Source organism: Gracilinanus agilis, chromosome 6 (assembly GCF_016433145.1).
Source record: "Gracilinanus agilis isolate LMUSP501 chromosome 6, AgileGrace, whole genome shotgun sequence".
NCBI lineage: Eukaryota > Metazoa > Chordata > Mammalia > Didelphimorphia > Didelphidae > Gracilinanus > Gracilinanus agilis.
The window spans coordinates 289,744,898-289,761,250 of NC_058135.1; the positions used below are offsets into that span (position 1 = coordinate 289,744,898).

Genomic DNA, 16,353 nt, shown 5'->3' on the forward strand with positions numbered 1-16,353 from the left:
ATTCCTCCAGCTTTCATTCTGCTGAGGTCCCTGAGGCAACAGGAGGTCTGGGCCTGCTCCAGCCCCGTCCTGTGGTGTTGCAGGGGATGCAGGTCCGGAGGGTGCCCTTGGAAATACCTGAGGTGAGAAGGAACCCCCTAGAGTTCAGGGCCCTGGGCAAGGAGGGCTTCCTCTGGGCCTGGAGGAAGGTGGGCTACCTGGTTCAGGACCCAAAGAAAGGATGAACCAGGCTGAAGGCCATGGTGGGGTGAGGTATCCTCTGAAGTCCCTTCAAGCCTTAGATCTGGGAACTTCCAAGAGTCTTTGAGAGGCGAGAGCAGTCCCAGAGCTTGTTGGGAAGTGGACCCTTCAGGGGCAAATTCAGGCTTTAGGAACAGGCTTCCTTCAGATTCATATTCAAAAAATGAAGATAAGTAGATGACTCTAGGTCTAGTCAGACCTAGCTGTGTGACCCTGGGTACCTCACTTATCCCCCATTGCCTAGGGCTTACTGTTCTTCTGCCTTGGCACCAACATTCAGTATCAATTCTAAGAAGGTACAGGCTTAAAACCAAAAATGGAAAAAAGGTGGTGGCTCCTCTTCCCTTGGGGTCTTCCCAGCTCTAGCGGGCAGAATTGGCCTGGGTGTTCCCCAGCATTTCTAGAATTCTCTTGAGTTGGGGCCATGGCCTGAGGTACATTGAGAAGGGTCCCTGGTGTGGGAATCATCATCTGGGCCGGAGGCCCCCTGGCCTGATCTCTCTGGGTTGGGCTGACAGTTTGACCTGCTGGACCAAGATTCACTGCACGAGTCCCAGGAGCAGACCCTCATGGAAGAGGCGCCTCCACGGCCCCAGCACAGCTATAAGTACTGGCTCCTCCCTGGTCGCTGGACCCCTGTGCGTTATGAGAGGCTGGCCCTGCTGGCCCTGCTGGACCGGTGAGCTCCCCTTGGCCTGGAAAGCTGTCGGGTGACAGAGGCACAAGCCTGGCCTCTGCGCTTAACCTTTGGGGACTGTTTCATGGGCTCAGTGGGGTGGTTTGACCAGATGATCTGAGAGTCCCGTCCTGTGAGTGGTTAGTGAGTTCTAGCCTTGTTGGAAACATGCCCACGCCTAGCCCCCAAGAGTCCCCAGAAGGGACTGCTGAGTGCCCAGGAGTGGCCAGCTGGTACAGCCAGAGGCATCAAGGACATGCACTGTAGGCTAGCCCCACGCCACTCTCAGTGCTCAGGTTCATTTCCATTCAACAGAAGGGGTCCCTTCAGTGTGCCTAGCACAGTGCTAGGTGTTGGTTCACTGGTGCTTGGCAAGTAGGAACCACATGATAAATGCTTTTTGGATGATGCAGGAAGGAAACTGGCCTGACCCTCCAGGACCTTCCACATTCCTGGGGGTCCTTGTTTGATCCATTGCACAGGGCACAGGCCCTTGATTCCCAACCCAAGTGGGTTCTGCCTGCAAGAGAGGGGAGAGGAAAGGGATCCCGGGCCATCAGGCCAGACCTATTGACATGGTGGCCCCTGCAGGACTCGGGGGGTGCTGGAGAACATCTTCGTGGTCTGGTTGGGCAGTCTGGTGGCCTTCCTGGGCTACCTGCTCCTCCTGAAAGGCTTCTTCAGGGACATTTGGGTCTTCCAGTTCTGCCTGGTTATTGCCTCCTGCCAGTACTCTCTGCTCAAGGTCAGGCCCTTAGTGGCCCCCAGCCCTCACTTGTCCCCATTCCCTAACCCATCCCCTTCTTGCTGCTACCAGTCCTAGAGCCCCCCGACCTCCCTTAACCCCAGAATCCCTTGATCTCCCTGCCAGCCCTAGAGCCCCTCAACCTCCCTGAGCCCCAGACCCCCTCTGCTTCTGGCCTTGTGCTTTCTAGCTCTCCTCAGCTTAGTTCCCCTCCATCCTTGAGCTGGGCAGCCCCCTCACCCCTAATTCAACTGGGTCCGTTGGAAACCATGGCTTCCATTTCTTGCAGAGTGTCCAGCCTGATGCTGCCTCTCCCATGCACGTGAGTATCTGCCACCAGCTCAGGAAGTGGGCTTGCCTCAACTTGGGGTAGGGGAGTCTAAAGCTGGGGCCCTGTCTGATGAGGGACAAGGGTACAATGAGGCCTGTGCCTCTGATGGGGAGCAGGCTCAGAATCAGGGTTCAGTGAGGCCGGGGTGTCTGGCAGGATCCAAATTCCAGGAGCTCCTGCCTGGCTTCTTCCCCAGGGTCACAACTGGGTGATCGCATACAGCCGACCCGTCTACTTCTGCTGCTTCTGCCTTCTCATCTGGCTGCTGGATGCCCTGGGCTCAGCCCTGCCCTTCCCTCCTGTCTCCCTCTATGGCCTCACCCTCTTCTCTGCCCCCTTCTTCTTTTGTGCCCGAGATGTCGCCACTGGTGAGGAGCCCTGGGGGGCCAGGCGGGGTGGGGGGGCCCTCTGGGCTTCGGGGCAGAAGCTGATGGTTCCCTTCCCGGTGTCCCTGCAGTCTTTACCTTGTGCTTTCCCGTCGTCTTCCTCCTGGGCCTCCTGCCCCAAGTCAACACCTGCCTCATGTACCTGCTCGAGCAGATTGACATGCACGGCTTTGGGGGCACAGGTATGCTGGGGCACCCCCAGAGGTGGGGGGGGAGGGGAGAGCCAGGTTCAGGAACTGGGCCAGGGCCTGACTCCTTCCTCTTCCCCCTTAGCAACCACCAGCCCCCTCACTGCTCTATACAGCCTCCTCCGAAGCCTCCTGGCAGCTGCACTGCTCTATGGCTTCTGCCTTGGGGCTATTAAGGTAGGAAAAGACTACGGATTGGGCCAGGCCAAGGGGAGAGGGCTGAGGGGCTCTGGGAGACCAAGCCCAATGGGGGAGGGGGGCAGCAGTGGCAGAGGATTGTGGGAACCATGATAGGGAGCCCAAGGAACGGTTCCAGCCCCTGCCCCCCTCTATCCCCTTGGTGGGACTCCCCCTCCCCCAATTTGCTCTCCACCACAGGCTCCCTGGCCAGATCAGCACGTGCCTGTCCTCTTCTCTGTCTTCTGTGGCCTCCTGATGGCGATATCATACCACCTCAGCCGCCAGAGCAGTGACCCCGCCGTCCTCTGGTCTGTTCATTGCCAGGGTCCCCCCTTGCTGCTCCCTACTCACCAGACCCTCCCTCTCTGGGGATGTTGCCCCCTGCCCATGGGGCATGGCTGGACTCACCCCTGTCAATCTCTCCTAGGTCTCTGATCCGCACCAAGCTTTTCCCTGACCTAGAAGAGCGGAACCTAGAGACCCCACGTGCAGAAGCCCCAGACCCACTGCCTGGCAAACTGAGGCAGTCTGTGGTAAGATCTGGGGCGGTGTGGTTGCTGGCATCAGGGCCCCAACTAGAGGGGTTTTGGTGAGCCAGCATGTGGGCAGCAGGGGAGCATGGCTGGGACCTGGAAGGCTCTCTGGATCTGGAGAAGGATTAAGAGGATGAGAGGGTGGAAGCAGGTGGTGAGAGGCTGATCTAGAGCCAGGGCAGTTTGAGAGGGAAGTGGCAAGAAGGTGGTAGGGGCATGTGAGCAGGATGGGCAGGATCTGGTCAGGAGCAGATGGGGTAGGCAGGCTCCCTCCACTGAGCAGCATCTCTGCCCCCAGCGGGACATTTTGCACTCAGACCTTGTGATGTGCCCGGTGATTGCTGTGCTTAGCTTTGCCATCAGTGCCAGCACTGTCTTCATTGCCCTCAAGGTAGGTGTGGGCTGGAGTGGTCACTGTCTGCAGTCCAGCCCTGACCCCACCATGCATGTCACTGCTCAGCCTTGAACCTCCACATTTTGCTCTGTTGCTATCCCTCATGGTTGGGGGAGGTTGGAGAACAGCTTCCCCAAGGCCACCTGGAGCAAGGATGGGTCTCAGGCAGAACTTGAATGCAGGGCTTGAATGCCCAAGACCACCACCCTACCAGTCCCAAGCCTTACTCAACAAAAGCCTGCATTTCTTGAGCATTGGCTATTTGCAGTGTCATTAAAGAAGGGGAGAGGATATAGACCATTTGGGGGGAAAGCCACGCAGTCCCCCTTCCCCCAAAAAACTGAGCGCCTAAGAGGGATGAGGAGGTGCCCACCTTGGGTGTAGCCTTGGCCAGGGTGGTGCCCTGGGGGGCTTCTGGCTTGGTGACCCTGAGTGTAAGTAGGGTATAGCTGCACCACCTGCCCTGTGGCCTGGAAGGAAGTGCTTCTGTCTTCTCTTGGCCACTGGAGTAGGAGCGCTTCCTGTCCCTCTCCTCTGGCTCATCTGCAGGGTCCTGAGGAGAGGGCAGGTGGCACTGGGAGGCACACTGCCAGCGGTAACTGCCACCTGACACTTCCTCCTCCCCCTGCAGTCTGTCCTGGGTTTTGTCCTCTATGCCCTGGCTGGCCTGGTGGGCTTCCTCACCCATTACCTCCTGCCTCAACTCCGCAAGCAGCTTCCCTGGTTCTGCCTCTCTCAGCCCGTGCTCAAGTCCCAGGAGTACAGTCAGTTTGAAGTGCGCAGTGAGTGACACCCCTCCACACACCCCTTGCCTCCCCAAACCCCAGAGCCTTAGAAACAGGAGTCTGAAAGTCCCATAGGTTAGTCCCCCTGGGAGGCAGGCCCAGAGGCTGCCCTAAGGGAGCTTCCATTCCCTAGAACCCTGCCCAGGGCCAATCCACAGGTTGGACTGAATGATCTTGGGGGTCTCTCTGGCTCTTTCCTCTTTGTTCTATGGTTGTAAATAACTCAGAATCTATCCTTTGGCCAATTCTTATCAGCTTTTTGTTCCCTGTACCTGTATAGATGAAGGTGCCCTGAGGCTGGTAAAAACCATTGTCCCTTTTACCTCTGAGAACTTGGGAGGCAGGACTCTTGTACCTGAGAAGTCTTTCTCACTGTACAGGACTTGGGGCCTGGCACAGAACCTCCCCTTTCCCCAATCCCACTTTCATTAACTGAGACAAAGCATCCCAACCAGGAGGACTTCAGGGATGAGCCACTCTTGGATGTCCCAGCTGCACCCACTTGGCATGTCCAGAGAGCTGATTCTTACCTCTCTTAGAATAAGTCTGACTACCAGTGCCTTCAAAAATCCACGTCACAGCCAGTTGGGGCAATACCCCACTTCCCCTCCTCTCCCCTGCAAAAAGGGAATCCTACCCTTTAACCAAATAACAGGCAAGCAGAAAAGCCAGCTACTGTGACAGCAGGATGGCATCTGCTACCCTCCGCCTGCCTGTTCTTCTGGACTGCTAGGTGGTCAGTCACCCAGAGGGTTGCCTCCTTTCATTGACCCTTTGCTGAGTGTTGCAGGGGTGCTCACCACATCACTGTCTGGCTGGTTCCCCCAGCTCTGGGTCACAGATGGGTTCTGCATCCCCCAGTCCCTACAGCCTTCCCTATTCTACCTGTGTCTCTATCCTCCCAGGTCAGACCCACTAGGGCAGGGCTCGGCAACATATGGCTCTCTTGAGGGCCAGATCTGGCTCTTTCTGCAGGAGCCATAAAGTCCATTTTTTTCAGGCGCTGTTACAGGAGCAGCACTGTGAGCACTGCACGGCTCTCACGAAATTACATTTTAAAAAATGTGGCGTTTATGGCTTATGGCTCTCACGGCCAAAAAGGTTGCCAACCCCTGCTCTAGGGATTTGTAACCTTACAGTCCCCCTTGACCACTCCTTCCCACTCCTTGACTGTCCAGATCTAATCAGTTCTCAAGCTTTGGCCATGGCCCTCCCCTAGCCTCCACTCACACTTGAATTGGGTCACTTGATATTTTCTTAACAGTGTGGCTCTTGTACTTGATCCCTGTAGGGGAATGGAAGCTCCTTGAGGGCCTAGCACAGTGCTGGCCACATATTAAGCACTTTACAGTTATGGAATCTGGTCCTACTTCTGGGCGGGTTGAGTCTCATTCCCTTTGAGAGCTGGTAGGGGCCCTGGATCATCTTAGGAAGGAGGTTTTTCCAGCCAGGCCATGGTGGCTGCAGGGAACCAGGGCATCTGATTCCTGGCTCAGTGCTTTTGCTGGCTGCTGCTGCCCAATAACCTGTGATAGAGCTTTTGTGGAAGAGGATGGGCATCCATCCCCGTCAGACCCTAGGCCACTGGATCTTACTGCCCTCTTCTCCATGGAGGTTTGTAGCCTTGGCCTCTGCTCTAGTTTGAGAGAGCCTGAGGCCTAGAGGAGAGGGACAAGGCCTTAAATCCAAGCACCCGTTCCTATCTGCCTGCTCTGCTCTGGGCAAGCCAGCCCCTTAGTGTTACTCATTGGCACAGTAAGGGCAGAGATTCTTGCCTTGCCTCATCTCACTGAGCCAAGAACCCCATGACCCTCTCTGCTGGCCCCTGGATTCTGCTCAGTGGCTTTTGGCTTCCTGTAGGCGCAGCCCAGCTGATGTGGTTTGAGAAGCTGTATGCGTGGCTGCAATGCGTGGAGAAGTACCTCATCTACCCGGCTGTGGTGCTCAATGCCCTCACTGGTGATGCCCACGCCGTCAGTGGCCGCCCGGACAAGTTCTGCCTCTAGTGAGAGGAGCCCCTGGCTGCTAGGGGATGCCTGGATCCTGGGAACACTCACCTGCCCGGTGGTGTTCCCTTCTTTTGGGGGGACCTCCTTGCCCACCTGCCACCTCCTTGTCAGGGCCTCACCAGGACTGGGATGGGCAATCTGGCCTGGGCCCCCAGGGTGGCATAAGGAGAGCTGGCACACATGGGACCCTCTAACCCATCCTCTTCCCTCTCTCTGCCCCCAGCTGTCGGGCCCTCCTGATGACAGTGGCCGGCCTGAAGCTCCTGCGCTCAGCTTTCTGCTGCCCCCCTCAGCAGTACCTGACTTTGGCCTTCACAGTCCTGCTCTTCCATTTCGACTATCCTCGCCTCTCCCAGGGCTTCCTGCTGGACTACTTCCTCATGTCCCTGCTTTGCAGCAAGGTGGTTCCCATAGGTGCTGGGGGAGCCAGGGCCACTGGGATGCCAGGAGCACGGGTGCAGCTTCTCTAGGTTCCCCCTTCAAAGAAAAGGGAGCTGTCATCATTGCCTTCCCCAAGGATTGAGAGCCCATCCTGGGCAGTGACCAGCTGTGAGGGGCTGCCCAGGGGCAAGTATAAGATAGAAGAAACACTGCATCTCACACCCTTACCTGGGATGTCCCAGAAAAGGCTGATGCTGCCAGCAGGGCTGTCTCTGCTCCATCCCCAGGCCGTAGAAAAAGGGCAGCCTGTTGGTGCTGGAATCCCCAAATGATGCAGTTTGGGGCCCGGGCTCCCCTGAGGTCACAGGTCCAGGAGTAGCCATCACAGACTGGTGGTGTGGCCCAATCTGCCTCCTTTGAACTTGCCCTGACCAGTGGGGCAAGGGAGAGTGCCCCGTCTAGACAAAGAGATCCAAGGGGAGGCAGCCCCAGCCTCCAGGCCAGCTTGGCTGTTTGGGTGGGGTGGGTGGAGTAGCACCCCTGCTAACCCCACATTTTCTTATTCTTCCCCTTTCCAGCTATGGGACTTACTGTACAAACTCCGCTTCGTGCTCACCTACATTGCCCCTTGGCAAATCACCTGGGGCTCGGCCTTCCATGCCTTTGCGCAGCCCTTTGCTGTGCCCCGTACCCTTTGGGACAGCAGGGGGTGTGGGGGTGGCAGCAAGGAGACAGGGAGGGGGTAGAAGATAGCTCAGAGGGGAATGAGGGGTCGAGGGAAGCTCCGAGTGGGGTGGGGGTGGGGGGGGTAGAGGGAGGCTGGGAGGGCAGGGTTCAGCACCTCCCAGTTACCACCTTGACTCCTGGGCCACAGACTCTGCCATGCTGTTCGTGCAGGCCCTGCTCTCTGCCCTCTTTTCCACTCCTCTGAACCCTCTGCTGGGCAGTGCCGTCTTTCTCATGTCCTATGCTCGACCCCTCAAGTTTTGGGAACGAGACTACAAGTGAGTGACCAGGGCCTGGGCAGTTTTCCATCCTACCTTGGTTGGCTTAAGTGTCTGACCCTGGCTGTTGCGGGTGCAGCCCTAGGTTGGGCATCACTAGTTCTTACCCTTAGGGAGCTGCTGGGCCAGCCGGGAGTCCGAGAGCCATAGGCCAGGGCAGGATGAAAGCCTGTCAAGCAAAGCTGGCATTCAGCCTGGAGCCTTGGGGAGTCTGGTGGGGAAGCAAGCTAGGATGGAAAGGTGACTGGCTTAGGTTAGGTTGGGGGAGCAAGAGGAGGAGGGTGAGTTGACTGGAGGCCAGGCTAGGAGTTGGGCCTGTTGGGCAGCTGGGCACTCTGGAGATGATGGAGCAAGTGGGTTTGGGGAGCTGGCCAGAGTTGCCCTGGCAGTGCCCCAGAGCTCACTTTTCTCCCTTTCTGCTCCTCTCCCTTAGCACTAAACGTGTGGATCACTCCAACACCCGCTTGTCCACCCAGCTGGATCGGAACCCCGGTGTGTACCTCTCCCCAGGCCGTACGCAGGGTCCTCGGCAGGGTCATTTGGGGCCGCTTCCAGGGGGAAGGGCATCACCTCACCTGTTTGCCTGTCCTTGGTAACAGGCGCCGATGACAATAACCTCAACTCCATCTTCTACGAGCATCTGACGCGCTCCCTGCAGCACACGCTATGTGGAGACCTGGCCCTTGGCCGCTGGGGCAACTACAGCCCTGGGGACTGCTTCATCCTGGCCTCTGACTACCTCAATGCCCTGGTGCACCTCATTGAGGTCGGCAACGGCCTTGTCACTTTCCAGCTGCGGGGCCTGGAGTTCCGGGGTGAGCTGCTAGGGGGCTCCAGGGCCATGAACAAGGGCACTGGGGCAAAGGTCTGGGAGGCAGGTGCACATAGACATAGAGACCAGCTTCTGTGAGTGAGAACTGCCATGCCAGGGGAGGGGGCAAGAGAGAGCTCGGGAAGTTCTCCTGGCCCGTGGCAAGCATCCATGGTGTGGGCCTGTTGCCAGGAACAACAGCAAACTTCCATTGGAAGAGAGGGCTTCCTCACCAAAAATTCCATCTTATGTGAAATATTAGATCTTTGCCCTCCAGAAAAGGGGCAGGGGGCAGGCAGAGAACCCTATTCAGGTGTTATAAAGGGCAAAGAGATCTCCACGAAGCACATGGTCCATGGCCCTGAAATAGTCCTCTTTGGGGAAGCGGGCCCATGCTGACCCCATAGCCTAGCTGGGGATGGGGCAGCTATGATGCATTTTGAGAGGAAGAGAAAGTGTGGGGAGGCAAGTATCGGGGCAGAGAGGAGAGCACTCCCAGCAGTGTGCTAATCATTGGGGTGCAAAGGTAAATAAAAGACAAGCCCAAGCCCTGTCCATGATGAACCCCCAGTCTCCAGGAGGAGACCCTGCGTAGGCAGCTACATCTAGTAAGATCAGCTGGAAGGCTCTAGACCAGCCTTGGTGAACCTTATCTGAGTTTGAGTGCTCAGAGGGCAAATTCAAGCTGTCTGTGAGCCCCCCATTCCTGGAGAGAGCTGAGGGAGGAAGTGATTGCTTTGGGCGGCTGGATGGAGGGCTAGAGCATGCAAAAAATGTCCTTGGGTGCTGGGAAGAGGAGGAATGGAGCAGCTCTTCAAGTGCCAGCTCTGCATGTGTGCCACGTCTTCGCCAACACTGCTCTAGACAGAGGAGGGATCCATGGGGAAAGGCTTCCCATAGAAGAGGCAGAGATTCCCAAGTCACCTTTCATGCATTTGAGCATTTGTTGATCTTTGAGAAAAGCTTCATTTGCCTCCTGCTTCCTGGGCCACAGGCATGATGGAGGGGAGGCCCTAGATACTCAGAGGGGGAGGAGATGGGGTTCCTGAGGATCCCTGAGGCAGACTTAGGATTCCAGAATTTGCAGGGCCTTGAAGGGGCATGAAGCTGCAGCCAGACAGAATAGATTCTCTTCTGGCTTCCCTGGGGATAGAGAACTGAGGGTATATGGAGGTCGCCCATTCTACCTTTGAACAGTTTTTAATCATGAAGAAGCTAGAACTGGCACTTTGCCACTGAGAATGACAAGCAGATTGGTCTGGTCCATCTACCACGTTTGAAGGCAGCACGCTCTTTCCTGCTCCCCCTTGGCTTTGATCTTGTCTCACTTCACAGATAGGGAAACTGAGGCCAAGAGAATCACATGGCCGGTTAGAGGAAAAGCCAGGGCTGATGTTGGAGGGACAGGCCAGAAAGAGGCAGCAAGGCCCTCAAAGGCTGGTTCAAGGCACTTGGGGCCAGCCCTCCCACCCTCACCCCTTCCCCTATCCTTTCAGGGACCTACTGCCAACAGCGGGAGGTGGAGGCCATCACTGAGGGTGTGGAAGAAGATGAGGGCTGCTGCTGCTGCGAGCCGGGCCACCTGCCCCGGGTGCTGTCCTTCAACGCTGCCTTTGGGCAGCGCTGGCTGGCCTGGGAAGTGACCGCCAGCAAGTACGTGCTGGAAGGTTATAGCATCAGCGACAACAACGCGGCCTCCATGTTGCAGGTGTTCGACCTGAGAAAGATCCTTATCACCTACTACGTCAAGGTACTTTGTGGGGTGGGGTTGCAGCAGGGGATGTGGGGGCCCAGGCAGAGAAATGAGGAGAGTGTGCACAGAACACACACACGGCTCCTCAGGCTCTGGGAAGGATGGAAGGTTCACACTGCCCTCTGCCCACTGGCACAAAGAAGTTGAGCTCTTTGTTCATTTGCACAGCTTCAAGGTTGGCAAGAACAGGCCTATGAGGCCTGGGGTCCCCCTAGTACCACTAGAATGGGGTGGGATCCCAAACCCTTCTACCTCTGGATGAACAACTCCCCTAGAGCCTTAAAATGCAGACAGTTATTACACCCCTTCCCTGAAGTGGGCCAGCTTGGCAGTCTGAGGTGGTACCAGAAGGAGGTCAGTGAGAGTGCCCACACATGGCAGCCCACAGTGAGGGTGGCAGTTATTGGAGCCCCAGGTTCTGAGTGTGGTGTCTGTTGAGTGTGCCATTCAGACTTGCCCTTCCTTTTACCCATTTAGCCTGTGGGTTGGTATTTTGACCCCAGGACTGCTCTGTAAGGGTCCATCGTTTGTGGGGTGGATGTGTTTTAGCCTCTTCTGTCCCCGCCTGACCACTGGCACACACACACATAGCTGTCTGGGTGCTGTAGTGCCAGTCCCTGCTATCCAAACCAAAGTCCCCTGTGCCCAGTTGCAAACCCAGCGCCGGAGGGGCGAATCTCACCCAAAATTGCCAGCCAGTGTCAGACTTGGCACCACTCCCCAAGAGAGAAACCCCCCTTGAACGGTATCCATTAAGAGCCTGGTCTAGGCACATTTTCCTCTATAACTTCATGGCATCAGACTGGACCCAGGCATGTTGGCCAGTGAAGGAAATGCGGGTGCCTTGTTGGGGTGCTGGTGTCCTGGGAGTCCTGTGGGCCTGTTGCCATCTTCTCCGCTCCCCCATGATGCACAGTGATGGGTCTCAGAGACCCCAAGTCACTCTGTAGTAAGGGGCGGGTGAGGCAGAATTCAAACCCATGGCCCTTTGTCTCTCCCCACCCTCCCAGACTTGAGTGGGCAGGTGCCACCACCAGCCAGCCCACCTTGGCCTCTCCTCAGTGCCAGGTAGGGTAGTTTTCTGTGGTTTAGACAGTGCTGCTGCCCTGCCAGGGGGTCAGGTGTGAGGGTCAGATGAAGGAGGAAACTGGATGATAATCAAGATGGCTGATGGGTTAATAGCGCTTTAAGCACCGCTTTGAGAATCTTCAGGGACTGCTTACTGACCAGGGTGAGACTGGGAGGAGGAGGCATGGCCCTGGGGAGATGATGGCACTGTTTATTGGGGGGCCTCCCACTCACCTCCCTAGGCCTGAGCTGGGATCAGGGCTCAAGTCTCTTCAGTGAGCCAGAGATGGATGGAGGTGGGCAACAGCAGGTCAGACCCTACTTGGGCCTATAGTTTCCCACGGGGAGGGCATCGGATGCCAGCAGCCACCCCGGCTGAAGACGCTCATTCTGGTGGGCAGGACCTGTTTTGCTTGCTGGAAGATGTGGCCCCACCTAGTTGGAAGCCTCGGGTGAGCTCCCCAGGGCTCCCCGTGACTCCAGGCTCTCCCTCTTTCCCAAGAGCATCATCTACTATGTGAGCCGTTCTCCCAAGCTAGAGGCCTGGCTGAGCCACGAGGGCATTGGGGCAGCCCTTCGGCCTGTGCGTGCTCCCGGCTACGCCGACTCGGACCCCACCTTCTCCCTGAGCGTGGACGAGGACTATGACCTGCGCCTGGCCGGCCTCTCACTGCCTGCCTTCTGTGCAGTCCACCTCGATTGGATCCAATACTGTGCCTCAAGGAGGGGCCAGGTGAGCCAAGGCTAGAGCCAGAGCCCTGGGCAGCCCCAAACTCCTGGGAGTTGGTACCTGGTATCGCCAAGGAGCCAGATCTGGCTGGCATTTCTTGGGCACGTGTCACACGTGAGACCTCTGCCAGATGCCGGGGAGAGCATCCCCACACTCCCCAGCAGAGCACATTTCGGGGTTCCTCTTTCTTCCCCCAACTCGCAAGGCCCAGGTCTGAGCCAGACTCTTGTTGTGTCTCAGCCCATGGAGCACGACTGGAACTCTCCTCTCGTCACCCTGTGCTTCGGGCTGTGTGTCCTGGGCCGCCGGGCTCTGGGGACGGCCTCCCACAGCATGGCAGCCAGGTGAGTCTGGTTCTGGGAAGCCCCTTCTGGCCCCCGAGACCAAGGGAGGAGCTGGGCCCCTCTCCACCCCCTCATTCCCAAGCCCCCACCCTCCCCCCGTGGCCCTGGCACTCCTCCCTCCTGCAGCCTGGAGCCCTTCCTCTACGGGCTGCACGCCCTGTTCAAGGGCGACTTTCGCATCACGTCCCCGCGGGACGAGTGGGTCTTTGCCGACATGGACCTCCTGCACCGCGTGGTGGCCCCAGGGGTGCGGATGGCCCTCAAGCTCCACCAGGTTTGTGGCCGGGGGGAGGCAGGGGGAGGCGGGCAGCCCGCCGAGGGGCCTTGGCCAACGGCCTCCCGCTCCTCCCCAGGACCACTTCACGTCCCCCGACGAGTACGAGGAGCCCGCCGTGCTCTACGACGCCATCGCGGCCAATGAGGAGCGCCTGGTGATCTCCCACGAGGGCGACCCCGCCTGGCGCAGTGCCATCCTCAGCAACACGCCGGCCCTGCTGGCCCTGCGCCACGTCATGGACGATGCCTCGGACGAGTACAAGATCATCATGCTCAACCGGCGGCACCTCAGCTTCCGCGTCATCAAGGTCTCTGCCCAGGACGGGGCTGCCCGAGGCCAGGCCACACTGACCCTCGGACTACGGCGCCGCCCTGCCGGAGTCTCCCTTTGGGTGTCTGCTCGCGGGCCTGGTGGTGGCAAAGCACCGTGTGCAGGCACTGCCTCGCCGAGCGGGGGGTCCCCTGGGTCTTGGTCAGGCGGGGAAGGGGCTGCGGGCGGTGGGTACTGATGAGCCTCAGCCTCAGCCTCCGTATCCGTAAGACGGGGCACTCGTGCCTTTGGCCTCTTCCTCAGGGACATGGAAGCTTGCTGGGCTCCGGTTAGGGTATGGAGTAGCCCCCCAAAAGCACTGGGTCCATCAGGGGGCAGCCCTACCGTGCCAGGCATGGTGGGGGAGATGTGGAGGGGGGTGCCGAGGAGGACCGGGGCGCAGGCTCCTCCCCACCCCCATCCCCTCTGGTCACCCTGACTTCTGACCCCTGCACCCTAGGTGAACCGGGAGTGTGTGCGGGGTCTGTGGGCCGGCCAGCAGCAGGAGCTCGTGTTCCTCCGAAACCGGAACCCAGAACGCGGCAGCATCCAGAACGCCAAGCAGGCCCTCCGGAACATGATCAATTCCTCCTGCGACCAGCCTCTGGGCTACCCCATCTACGTGTCTCCTCTCACCACCTCCTTCGCCGGCAGCCACCCCCAGCTCCGTGCCCTGTGGGGGGGTCCGGTCAGCCTCGGGGCCATCGCCCGCTGGCTCCTGCGCAGCTGGGAGAGGTGAGGGGGCGCCGAGCTGGGAGTGGGGGCCAGGCCGGCCTCCCCGCCTCCCCGCCTCCCTAAGCCCAGTCCTCTGCCCTAGGCTTCAGAAGGGCTGCGGGGCCGGCTGCAACAGCGGCGGGAACGTGGACGACTCCGACTGTGGGGGTGGCTCCTCGGTCAGCAATAACCCTCCGGCCCCCCACCCCACCCCTGAGACCCCTGCCGGTGAGGCCTGCTGTGGGGGGATGAGGAGGGAGGCCTGCTTGGGGGGCCGGAACCCCCGGGGCCCGCCGGTGATGCTCTCTTTCCCCCTTCCCTTCCCCAGCCCGAGAGCAGCCCTTCCCCCTGGGCCTGGGCCTGGGCTGGACGCTGCGACCCTCCCTGAGTGGGGCTGGCGACGGCTTCTCTTCACGAAGACGGAGAGAGGGTGGGCCCCCCTCTTTGCAGTGGCCCCCGCCCATGGGCGCACCCCGGCTCCCAGGACCAGCCCCTTCCCCTGTGCCTGCCTCGCCTGCCCCCCCTGAAGGCCCCCAGCCGCCCCCAGCAGGCACACCTGCCCCCTTTGGCTACGAGGGCCCGAGCGGCAAGTGGAGCTTGGGGGGCAGGAAGGGTCTGGGGGGGTCCGACGGGGAAGCGGCCTCAGGGAGCCCCAAAGGCGGGCCTCTCCGATCTCAGGTAAGGCTGGGGGGGCTCTGGAGCATTGTGGGGGGTGGCTGTGGCAGAGCCCCCTCAGGCCAGGCTCAAGAAGACCCGTCCCCTCCCCCTCAGGCGCCCGGCACCTCCCCCTTGGACCTCGGCCTCGGCCCAGATGTCGGCTCGGACGCTTCCCTGCCTGGCCCTGCCCAGGATCCTTCTCTCTTGGCCAGACCCTCTGAAGCTGGGACCCCCGGAGGTGGGGGCAACTGGCTGGCCCCCCCCGAGGAGCGGGAGAGCCCGGCGGCCCAGCCTTTACTGGAACATCAATACTGACCAGTCCAGACCCTGATGGGCCCGAGTGACTGAGCGCTCGGGGTCCAGCTCGGCCTCCGCCTGCCTCAACTCGCCAAACCGATGGGCTGGTCCCGTTCAGAGCTCTGGAGCCAGGGGGCAGGGCCCTCTTTGCCGGGGGCCAGGCCTCGGGACTCGGGGGGGCCTCGCTCCCCCAGGATAGAGCCGGGGCTCGGCCCGGGACGGGCAGCCAGTGCCTCCGGGAGATGTGAGCCCCCATCCCGCCTCCAGGGGCCCCCGGAGCTTGGGCCTGAGCTGGGGAAGAAGGGAGAGGGGGGAGGGGTCCTTTTTGGGTTTTTTGTTTTTTTTTTTTTTCTGCTTCTGAGACACCAGAATTAATAACACTATTTTTGATTTTGGTTGGAGTCTTCTTTGGTCATTTCGCGGCCCTGGAGGCTGTGGGGGGGGCAAGGAAGTGTCTAGCCCGGGGGCTGACCAGTGATGCCGGTGACAACCTGGCCAGAGAGCATCACCCCCGATCTAGGGGGGGTCCTGGGCCCCCCCAGGGGCGGCCCTGCACCTCCCCTCCTGGCCGCCTTCCCCAAGGCCTCCTGGGGACGGCCCAGCCAACGGGGCACAGAATGCAAAGAGCCCGTGTGGGCAGGGGATGGGGCTGGACAGAACCTTCTGTGGGCCCTCAGCGAGGAGCTTCGGCACCCAGGTGGCCTGCTCCAGCCGGCATTTGGGCCCGTCCCTGTTCTGATGGGGCTGCGAGTCTGTTTCCTCATTGACCCAGGAGGGAGGAGTTTGGGGCCACCACTGGAGGGAATGAGCCACTGGACAGGTGGACGGCTGGAGCCCCAGGAGTGCGGGGCTGCCCAGGCCTCTGCCCACCGAGTCGCACCACCCACTGCCCCACACTGCTCACCGGTGGGGCGGGGCTTGGTCTGGGGGGCGCCCAGCAGCCTGGCCGCGTTCCCCGCCTCCAGGCTGCCCTTGGCCTCAGCCCTGTCCTGGCCTTGGCCTTGATCCCGGTCCCAGCAGCGCCCGCCCTCTGCTCCCGCCCAGCCGGGGCTCCTCCCTCCCTGGGCCCGGCCAGAGGCGGGAGATGGGGGGCTGGGGCCGGGGCCCCTCCCCGAGGCGGAGCCAAGGGCGCCGGGCAGGGAGCGGCGCAGGCGGTTCGGCTGGCTCTCAGTGGCGGGGAGCAAGGGGGGACCCCGAAGAGGTACAGCTGGGGCGCCCCGGGAGGCCTGGAGGGTGTGGGCAGGAGGGGGACGGAGGGAAGCCGCGGCCCCAGGTCTGCAGCCTGAGAGCGGACAACCCGGCTGGGCACGTCCGGCTGAGCAGTCCCGAGGACGGAGCTGGGTGCTGGGCGCCGGCACGTCTTCCCTACCCCGTAGCACGTGCCTCCGTGCAGCCCCCAGACCCTCCCGCTGCCCGGGGTGGGGGGGGGGGCATTTCACGTGGCCGGCTCTGATGCCCCCCGCTGCCCTCTGCCGTTCCTTTACTACCCCTCTGCTGCCCCCCTGATGCCCCCCGCTGCCCTCTGCCGTTCCTTTACTACC

The 16,353-nt window shown here is 60.2% G+C and overlaps 2 protein-coding genes across 2 annotated transcripts in view; both read left to right on the top strand.

Annotated features, from left to right (window-relative positions):
* On the top strand, nt 1-15,203 carry PCNX3 (pecanex 3). The gene is made up of 26 exons (XM_044680519.1): nt 1-122; nt 759-919; nt 1,508-1,661; nt 1,951-1,983; nt 2,189-2,360; nt 2,450-2,560; nt 2,652-2,743; nt 2,945-3,054; nt 3,174-3,279; nt 3,578-3,670; nt 4,305-4,455; nt 6,319-6,463; nt 6,691-6,868; nt 7,427-7,535; nt 7,723-7,852; nt 8,286-8,344; nt 8,452-8,667; nt 10,160-10,413; nt 11,987-12,217; nt 12,455-12,558; nt 12,685-12,832; nt 12,912-13,142; nt 13,605-13,879; nt 13,962-14,086; nt 14,187-14,536; nt 14,630-15,203. The coding sequence occupies exons 1-26, from the start codon at nt 87-89 to the stop codon at nt 14,828-14,830; spliced, it is 3,975 nt and encodes a 1,324-aa protein (XP_044536454.1). The 5' UTR covers nt 1-86; the 3' UTR covers nt 14,831-15,203.
* A 693-nt stretch (nt 15,204-15,896) lies between these two features.
* SIPA1 (signal-induced proliferation-associated 1) overlaps nt 15,897-16,353 on the top strand; it is a 15,118-nt gene continuing 14,661 nt past the window's right edge. Inside the window, exon 1 of the mRNA XM_044682035.1 lies at nt 15,897-16,013. Within this exon, the coding sequence (XP_044537970.1) occupies nt 15,897-16,013 (117 nt within the window). The remainder of the gene's footprint in view (nt 16,014-16,353) is intronic.